The following is an 8,518-nucleotide window of genomic DNA, read 5'->3' as shown; positions in this document are numbered from 1 at the left end:
GGGAGTTGTAGTCCCGGCGTGGGGGAGGCCTCGCCTTCCCGGCGTGCCCCGCGGCGTCCGGCGGACATGGCGGCGACGCGCCGGCGCTGAGGCTCGGGCCTGCGGGCGGCGGCGGTGAGCGCGGGCTGGGACGGGGGGGTCGGGAGGCACCAGGCGCCCGAGGCCGCTGGACTCTCCCGCGGGAAGGCCCCGGGGATCCCCGAGAGGCCGCAAGATCCCGCTTCCGCGTCACCGGCCTGCGCCCCGGCACCGAGTGCCCAGGGCAGGCCCTGGATCCCCGGTCCTGCGGTCCCCCAGCCCTACCCGCTCCTTCCCCGAGTCTCCACAGACCCCCGCCGTCCTCCTCGGCTTCCAGGGTCCTTCTGCACGTCTCCCCGGATCCCCCGGCCCTTCCTGCTGCCTCCCCGGGTCCCCCTGTGCCCTCCCGGTGTCCCTCAGCTCTCTCTGCTCCCTCTCCGGCACTCAGCATCCCCCCCGCGCCCCTCCTGGGGTCCCCTAGGCCTCCCAGGCTCTTCTGGGCCTCCCCGCTCCCTCCTCTTGTCTTCCTCGCATCCCTGGCTCTGCCTGACCCTTTCCTCCGCAGATGGCTGGAGAACTGGCAGACAAGAAGGACCGGGACACATCCCCTGCCAAGGAGGAGAGGAAGCGTTCCCGCTCCCCCGACAGGGACCGGGATCGGGACCGGGACCGCAAGGCTTCCCCCTCCAAGGACAGGAAGCGGCACCGGTCCCGGGACAGGAGACGAGGCAGCCGGTCGCGGTCCCGCTCCCGGTCCAAGTCAACAGAGAGGTGAGGGGTGTCACAGGGGGTGCGCTGGCTTTTTAGGGAAGAACTCTCTCTCCTGTGGTGTGTCCATAACGGCCCCGAGAAGGGGTGGGTGCAGGTGGCTGGGAGAGGGCTGTGCCATGACTGTCCCACTCCACAGGGACCGCCGGCACAAAGAGCGGGACCGGGACCGGAACAAGAAGGACCGAGACCGGGAGAAGGATGGGCACCGGCGGGACAAGGACAGAAAACGATCGAGGTGAGCCCTCTCTCTTTTTGGGGTGTCTGTCCTCTCCCCTAAGCACCCCAGGGCTGTTACCTGGAAGAAATGTTGTCCTGGGAAGGAGTGGGATTCTCCCAGTCAGGGACAAGGCTGTGTTCAGTGCCTGATTCCTCTTTTATTTTGCTGGAAAGCTTGTCGCCGAGCAGGGGGAAGGACTCAAAGTCCCGGAAGGAGCGGGACTCGCGGAAAGCAGAGGAGGAGGAGGAGAATGCCCTGAAGAAGGAGAAGGTGGGGATGAGACAGAGGGGGCTTGGCTGGGAATGGCTCCCTGGGGGGACGTCCCCACTGGGGGCTGCTGACAGTCCCTCCCTGTGTTCACAGGCCCAGCCCCTGTCCTTGGAGGAGCTGCTGGCTAAGAAGAAGGCTGAAGAAGAGGCAGAAGCCAAGGTAGGAACAGACACCTTCTCCCTGTATTGGAGCTCGCCCATACCGTGCCCGCGGTGGCTGTGACAAGATAGATGTTTGAGGGGGAGGGGTCCTTTCCTGGGGCAGCCCCCGGAGTGAGGGGTTTGCAGCTGGGCCTGGTGTGAGCTTTGCCCTCTCCTGTCCCAGCCCAAGTTCCTGTCCAAGGCGGAGCGGGAGGCCGAGGCCTTGCGACGGCGGCAGCAGGAGGTAGAGGAGCGGCAGCGGCTGCTGGAGGAGGAGAGGAAGAAGAGGAAGCAGTTCCAGGAGATGGGGAGGAAGATGCTAGGTAAGATGGCATCCCCACTGCGATCTGCCTGGCTACAAGGGGCTGGGGCAGGACCCCCCGGAGCCCCCCCAGCCCTATGAGCAGGTGCTGGGCTCTGAGATCCTTCCCCTGCTCCCCAGAAGACCCCCAGGAGCGTGAGCGCAGGGAGCGCCGGGAGCGCATGGAGCGGGAGACCAACGGCACGGAAGATGAGGAGGGCAGGCAGAAGATCAGGGAGGAGAAAGACAAGAGCAAAGAGCTCCACGCCATCAAGGTAGCGCTCGGGGCTGGGCTGGGGGGGCCAGGAGACCTGGGTTCCCTCCCCACTGATCCTCTGGTGCCTGCAGGAGCGTTACCTGGGAGGAGTGAAGAAGCGGAGACGCACGCGGCACCTGAACGACCGCAAGTTTGTCTTTGAGTGGGACGCGTCAGAAGACACATCCATTGATTACAACCCCCTGTGAGTAGCGGGGTGGCCCTGGGGCTACCCACGGGGGTGCAGGGCAGCCCCAGCTCTGCCCCTGACACTCCCATCCCACTCCAGGTACAAGGAGAGGCACCAAGTGCAGCTGCTGGGCCGGGGCTTCATCGCAGGGATTGACTTGAAGCAACAGAAACGGGAACAGTCACGTTTCTACGGGGACCTGATGGAGAAGAGGCGGACGCTGGAGGAGAAGGAGCAGGAGGAGTGAGTGCACTTTGGGGGAGCTGGGAGGGTGCCAAGAGGTGACATGGGTCCTGGCTGGCTCTGCTTGGCCGGGATGTGGAGCTGGGGGGGTGGCTCTGGGCTGCAGCACGTCCCTCAGATGGGTGGTGGGATGATTCCAGCCTCCCCAGAGGCACAGGGTGAACCCTGTCGATATGGTGTAGGGGAGGACTTTGTAGAGTAGGGTAGATGGTTGGACTCGATGATCCCAAGGGTCTCTTCCAACCTCAATGATTCTATGATTCTATGATTCCTCACTCCCACCCCAGGGCTCGGCTGCGGAAGCTGCGCAAGAAGGAGGCCAAGCAGCGCTGGGATGACCGGCACTGGTCCCAGAAGAAGCTGGACGAGATGACGGACAGAGACTGGCGTATTTTCCGCGAGGACTACAGCATCACCACCAAGGGGGGCAAGATTCCCAACCCCATCCGCTCCTGGAAAGACTCCTCCCTGCCCCCCCACATCCTGGAGGTCATTGACAAGTGTGGCTACAAGGTGGGCATAGGTTGCCAGCAGACCCCGACAGCTCTTGGGGGAGCTGGGTCAAGGAAAAGAGGGCTGGTTCTTGGGGTCAGGTGTCTGACTGGGGGGAGTGAGGAGAAGTTCTGCTTCTAACTCTGCCGCTCCCCTCGCCAGGAGCCCACCCCCATCCAGCGCCAGGCCATCCCCATTGGCCTGCAGAACCGCGACATCATCGGCGTGGCTGAGACCGGCAGCGGCAAGACGGCGGCTTTCCTCATCCCGCTGCTGGTGTGGATCACCACCCTGCCCAAGATCGATCGGTAGGTGGGACGGGGCAGGGCCGCGGGGCAACGCTTAGGGATGGCAGGGAGTGTGGAGGCACTGTGGGTGACATGGCCATGCCCTGCCACGCCGCAGGATTGAGGAATCGGACCAGGGTCCCTACGCCATCATCCTGGCCCCCACCCGAGAGCTGGCCCAGCAGATTGAGGAGGAAACCATCAAGTTTGGGAAGCCTCTGGGCATCCGCACAGTGGCCGTGATTGGAGGCATCTCCCGTGAGGACCAAGGCTTCCGCCTTCGCATGGGCTGCGAGGTGAGTGTTAGACCCTGGGGAGGGCTGGGGGGGGACCGGTTTAGCCCCAGGCCGTGGGAGGACCATTTTAGCCCCAGGCTGTGGACACCAACCCTCCTGCTCCACCCCCTGCAGATTGTCATTGCAACACCAGGGCGTCTCATCGATGTGTTGGAGAACCGGTACCTGGTGTTGAGCCGCTGCACCTACGTGGTGCTGGACGAGGCGGATCGGATGATTGACATGGGCTTTGAGCCCGACGTGCAGAAGATCCTGGAGCACATGCCCGTCACCAACCAAAAACCCGACACTGACGAGGCTGAGGACCCTGAGAAGATGTTGGCCAACTTTGAGTCGGGGAAACACAAGTACAGACAGGTGGGTGGAGGCAGGAGGCCCAGGACAGTGTTGTGGGTGCCCCCCACCTAGGGCTTTGGAGAATGGGCCAAGGGAGTGGCAGCCACGTTTCTGCCCCACGGGAGATGTCTCTTACTGCCCCATTCTCTCGTAGACTGTCATGTTCACAGCCACCATGCCACCAGCGGTGGAGCGCCTGGCCCGCAGCTACCTCCGTCGTCCGGCTGTGGTCTACATTGGCTCTGCTGGCAAACCCCATGAGCGGGTGGAGCAGAAGGTCTTCCTCATGTCAGAGTCGGAGAAGAGGTGTGGAGGGGGCCGCTGGGGCTGGGTGGAGTGGGAAGGACGGGTCTTGGAGCTTGTCTGGGGCATTTGAGGGTGAAGGAGCTTTGGGAGGGGGACTCTGGAGAACAGAGGGGCTTCTGCAGGGCACTTCAGCCTCTCCTTGCCCAACTCTCCGTCTCCCCAACAGGAAGAAGCTGTTGGCCATCCTGGAACAGGGCTTCGACCCACCCATCATTATCTTCGTCAACCAGAAGAAGGGCTGTGACGTGTTGGCCAAGTCTCTGGAGAAGATGGGGGTGAGTCTAGACTGAGCCGGAGCCCCCCAGCTTTGGCTGTGGCGGGTGGGGGGTTGTCCCCATGTGAGGACCCCATGACATGGCTCCAGTCCCCCGCTGACCCCTGCCCTGTCCCACAGTACAACGCCTGCACCCTGCATGGCGGCAAAGGCCAGGAGCAGCGAGAGTTCGCCCTCTCCAACCTGAAGGCCGGGGCCAAGGACATCCTGGTGGCCACGGATGTGGCCGGCCGTGGTATCGACATCCACGACGTCTCCATGGTCGTCAACTATGACATGGCCAAGAACATCGAGGGTGAGTTGGGGCCGACTTGGGGGGCTGTGGGGGGCAGCAGGGGCTGCCTGGCCCCCATAACGAGGCCCTGCCTGACCCCCCTGCCCCCCCGCAGATTACATCCACCGCATCGGGCGGACGGGCCGAGCAGGGAAGAGTGGCGTTGCCATCACCTTCCTCACCAAGGAGGACTCCACCGTCTTCTACGACCTGAAGCAGGCCATCCTGGAGAGCCCGGTGTCCTCCTGCCCGCCCGAGCTGGCCAACCACCCCGATGCCCAGCACAAGCCTGGCACCATCCTCACCAAGAAGCGGCGGGAGGAAACCATCTTCGCCTGAGTCCCCAGGGCTGGTATCCCCCCCTCGGTCACTCCTTCGGGGACGATGGGACCAGCAGGGCCAGGACTTTTCTGGCCACTCTTTTCCCAGACCCCCAGGCCCCTGCGCAGCCGGGACTGCCCACCACAGCACATGGGGCCAGGACTGTCCCAAAACGTCCCCCCTGATCTCCCAGTCCCCCTCCCCGCCTTCCCTAGGGATTGATGGAGCTGCTGGAGGCTGTTTAGGGTTGGTCCCTGCCCGTGGGCTGCCAGGGCCAGGGCGGTGCTGGGATGGGGCTGGTTTTCAGGCAGGGCTGTCCCAGGAGCCGCCTTCGCTTTTCCCTTTTCTAGTTGAAACTCCAGGCTGCAGGAATAAACCCGCAGCTGTTGTCGGACGCCACCTCCTCGTGTTCTCCCTTCTTGCAGCGCCACCAGCCCATGGGGGCCATCTCCTTGCACCCCCCCCAGCGCTGCCAGAGGTGCTGGGAGCCAGCAGGACCCCCAAGGGGAGACCCAGGGGGGTGCTGAGCAGACACCAGCACTGGGCCCGTCCCCCATTGTCCCAGCCAAACATTGCCACAGTGTCCCCTGTCCGTCCCCCCAGCCCAGAGACACAGACAGCGGCACCTCCGAGCACTCTTGTGTTTCTGAAACGGGTTACAGGGAAATCAGTGCTTTCTACAAAAGAAATTATAACAAATCTGTGGCTCCCACCTGTCGCCCCCCCCACCACCAGCTTGGAGGGGGGGCTCGGCCCAGCACCGGGACCCTCCACCGAGCAGCCCCCGGTGAAGGGCGGTGGGCACCGTATTTACAGGACTGTGTGGTGACGTGCGGTGACAGCTACGCGAGGAGGAGGAGGAGGAGGGCGGGGGACACAGGGCAGTGAGTGCAGGCATGGAGCGGCCCCCCTCTCCGTGTGGGGTCCAGCCACCCCTCTTTATCCCCCATCCTGGGGGGGTTTGGCAGTGGTGACCAGGGCAGGGAGAAATCGGTGCAAAGCGAAGCAAGTGGTGCAGCCCCCTCCTCCTGGGGGGGTCCCATGCAGGGGCAGGGGAGGGGGCAGTCCAAGCCCTGGCAGGGGGAGAGTGGGCACCTTCCCCTTCTTTCTTGGGTCTGCGTGGGATGGGGGGCACTGCTAGAACTGTCCCCACCCCCTCATTACCTGGCCCACAGGTCTTTTGGGGGGGTGGGGGTAGGGGGGGGAGGCACCTTCTGTTTATGGCAGCAGCCCTGCCGGGGAATGAGAGGGCTTGTGATGCAGAGGCCAGGCGGGGAAACTGAGGCAGGGACAAGGCATGTGACTGTCCCCGGGAGCTGGGGGAGGGGGTCTTGGGGCATCCTGGCCCAACAGTGCCCCCCTCCCCCTCGCCCTGTGCTTATGGCTGAAGAGGTGCCCGGGGGCCAGGCGCAAGGAAGCTGCCGGTGTGGAGGAGATCCCCGAGAAAGGGAGATTGTCTGAGCACCCCCAGCGCGGGGCTGGGGCGGAGCAGGGAGTGGGGAGACGGTTCCCAGCCGTGCCCCCCACCCCCCAACTCCCTCCCCACCCCTAATAGCTGTCCTTGGCCCAGGGCCGGCTGCGCTGCCAGTTCCTGTCCTGGTTGCGCTCGGTTTGGCGATCCGGCGTGCCGGGCCCCTGCAGCCCGCTGTTGTGGTGCCGGTGGGGCTGGTAGAGGTCGGGGTAGGGGTCTGCATACTCCTCTTCCTCCAGGTGCCGGGAGCTGCGCTGGGACGCAGCCCCCCAGGGCTGGGGGGAGGTCTCCCCCGCCTCGTCTGACGGCATCAGGCTGTCGTGCTCCAGCGGAGAGTGCTCCCCCCGCTCCCCCAGCAGCTGCTGGCTCTGGGGGTAGGGACAGGGCTGTGGGGACAGCACGGGGGGGCTGCCACCACCCCACCATCCCCCAGTGCACCCCCTGTGCCGGCTGCCTGTGGGGAAGGGGAGTCTGGAGGTACCTGCAGGCCTGGGAGGCTGGTGGGTGAGGGGACGGCGTGGGGGGCGTGCGGGGGGTGGTGGGTGGCACGCCAGTACACCTCCAGGTACTCGGCCAGGTGCTCACAGGCGTCCTCCAGCTGGTTCTCATCCAGGATCACATCAAAGAGCTCCTGGGGGACGGGCAAGAGGGATCAGGGCGGTCCCTGATCACCCCCCACACCCCCCCCCAGCGTCACCGGGGCAGAGGGACCTGCCAGCTCACCGGGGGACACTGCACCAGCTTGTCGGCCGCCATCATCTGCACGTTTAGGTGCTTCACCTGGGACTTGCCACGGGATTTGATGAGCCGCTGCAGGACCTGAGGAGGGGAGAGGAGGGGTCACGGCATGGCGGGGGGCAGCCAGGACCTCCCCCCCCACCAGGAACCGCGGTCACCCCTCACCTTGGGGGAGGACACCTTGACGTAGACGATGATGGGTGCCAGAGAGGTCTTGGCCAGCTGGGCTGGGTGGTTGATGGTGTCGGCGTCCAGCACCACCAGCTGCAGGGACTTGGCCAGCTCGAAGATGCGCTCGATTTCGCTCTGCACCTCAGCTGCGGGGGAAGGGGGACACGGGGGGAACGAGTCAGGCCAGGCTGCCCTCGGGGAGAGTCCCTGCCCCCCCGGGCCGGGCCAGCCCCTCACCAATGCTGGAGCGGGTGGTGGAGCGCTCCAGGATGGCCTGCTTGCCCAGGTTGTTGAGGATGGAGCGCTTGGCCAGGGAGAGGTCAGCGGTGATGTGGGTGATGGAGATCCTGGGGGGCAGAGGGACAGCGGTGGGGACCCGGGTACCCCCCGTGGGCCGTGGGAAGGGGGTCCTGGGGAGGCCTTGAGGGTCTTACCTGCCGTCGAATCTGTGCTTGAGGAAGTCAAAGAGGGCTTTCTGCATCATGTCGGTGACCTGCCGGCAGGGCCACCAGCCTGGTGAGCCCACGGGGAGCCGGTGGCAGATGGCACCGGCAGGGAGGTGGCAGCCGCCCGGCGCCCTGCCAGCAGCCCGCGGCCCCGCCATCTGCCCACCACTGGCTCGGTGCAGGCAGGGAGGGGACAAGGGGCGCAGGCCACCACCCCTGGGGGTGCACCCCGTGCCCTGCAGCCCCCCCCCCGTACCTCATATCCTTTCAGCGAGGGCCCCACCAGCACCACAGGCCGCATGGAGGGGACCACGTCGTAGGGTGGGATGTGCTGTGTCTGGCGGGGGGGACATGGGGATGTGTCAGTGCCCTGTATTCCCACCCCCAGGAGTCAATGAGCCTATTCCAGAGAACCCCAGCATCCTGGACACCCCCCCCCAGCCCCATAACTGCTTCATCCCGCCTTGGCCCTGCCTGTAGCCCCCTCCCCATCTCCCCCTGCCCGTGGCACAGCCTGTGTCGCAGGGACTCACCTGCTTCTGCTTCTGCTTGGCTTGGGGAGAGAAGAGACAGAGGTTGGTGACAGTGAAGGGGGGACCCCTCTGAGACCCCCCCCAAGTCCCCTCTGGGTCAGAACCTGCCCTTACCTAAGGAGGGGGGAGGCGATCGCCGGTTCCCGCTGTCACCGAGGCCCGAGGCG

The 8,518-nt window shown here is 65.3% G+C and overlaps 2 protein-coding genes across 3 annotated transcripts in view; one reads left to right on the top strand and one right to left on the bottom strand.

The window, feature by feature from the left end:
• The window catches only part of DDX23 (DEAD (Asp-Glu-Ala-Asp) box polypeptide 23), a 7,276-nt gene extending 1,885 nt beyond the window's left edge, over positions 1 to 5,391 (top strand). The window contains exons 1-17 of one of the 2 annotated variants that reach the window (XM_014959914.1): positions 58 to 114; positions 584 to 789; positions 926 to 1,024; positions 1,180 to 1,276; positions 1,370 to 1,435; positions 1,601 to 1,739; positions 1,859 to 1,992; positions 2,066 to 2,178; positions 2,263 to 2,406; positions 2,694 to 2,919; positions 3,061 to 3,206; positions 3,304 to 3,481; positions 3,596 to 3,838; positions 3,972 to 4,123; positions 4,290 to 4,398; positions 4,518 to 4,692; positions 4,787 to 5,391. In XM_014959914.1, the coding sequence (XP_014815400.1) occupies positions 584 to 789; positions 926 to 1,024; positions 1,180 to 1,276; positions 1,370 to 1,435; positions 1,601 to 1,739; positions 1,859 to 1,992; positions 2,066 to 2,178; positions 2,263 to 2,406; positions 2,694 to 2,919; positions 3,061 to 3,206; positions 3,304 to 3,481; positions 3,596 to 3,838; positions 3,972 to 4,123; positions 4,290 to 4,398; positions 4,518 to 4,692; positions 4,787 to 5,010 (2,451 nt within the window). In that variant the 5' untranslated portion in view covers positions 58 to 114 and the 3' untranslated portion in view covers positions 5,011 to 5,391. Of the gene's footprint in view, positions 1 to 57; positions 115 to 583; positions 790 to 925; positions 1,025 to 1,179; positions 1,277 to 1,369; positions 1,436 to 1,600; positions 1,740 to 1,858; positions 1,993 to 2,065; positions 2,179 to 2,262; positions 2,407 to 2,693; positions 2,920 to 3,060; positions 3,207 to 3,303; positions 3,482 to 3,595; positions 3,839 to 3,971; positions 4,124 to 4,289; positions 4,399 to 4,517; positions 4,693 to 4,786 lie in introns of those variants that run through there. The other variant, XM_014959913.1, reaches the window with a different exon arrangement.
• Positions 5,392 to 5,619: 228 nt separating this feature from the next.
• CACNB3 (calcium channel, voltage-dependent, beta 3 subunit) lies at positions 5,620 to 8,512 on the bottom strand. Its single transcript, XM_014959915.1, has 9 exons — positions 8,466 to 8,512; positions 8,352 to 8,371; positions 8,075 to 8,155; positions 7,807 to 7,865; positions 7,610 to 7,719; positions 7,367 to 7,518; positions 7,187 to 7,282; positions 6,945 to 7,094; positions 5,620 to 6,831 (listed from the first exon to the last, which is right to left on the bottom strand). Exons 3-9 carry the CDS (start codon positions 8,117 to 8,119, stop codon positions 6,541 to 6,543), a joined length of 903 nt encoding a protein of 300 aa, XP_014815401.1. The 5' UTR covers positions 8,120 to 8,155; positions 8,352 to 8,371; positions 8,466 to 8,512; the 3' UTR covers positions 5,620 to 6,540.
• Between the last annotated feature and the right edge of the window lie 6 nt (positions 8,513 to 8,518).

Source organism: Calidris pugnax, unplaced genomic scaffold (assembly GCF_001431845.1).
Source record: "Calidris pugnax isolate Ruff unplaced genomic scaffold, ASM143184v1 scaffold533, whole genome shotgun sequence".
Lineage (NCBI taxonomy): Eukaryota > Metazoa > Chordata > Aves > Charadriiformes > Scolopacidae > Calidris > Calidris pugnax.
The sequence above is the reverse complement of the archived record's forward strand: the minus strand, read 5'-3'. Positions and strand labels throughout refer to the sequence as shown.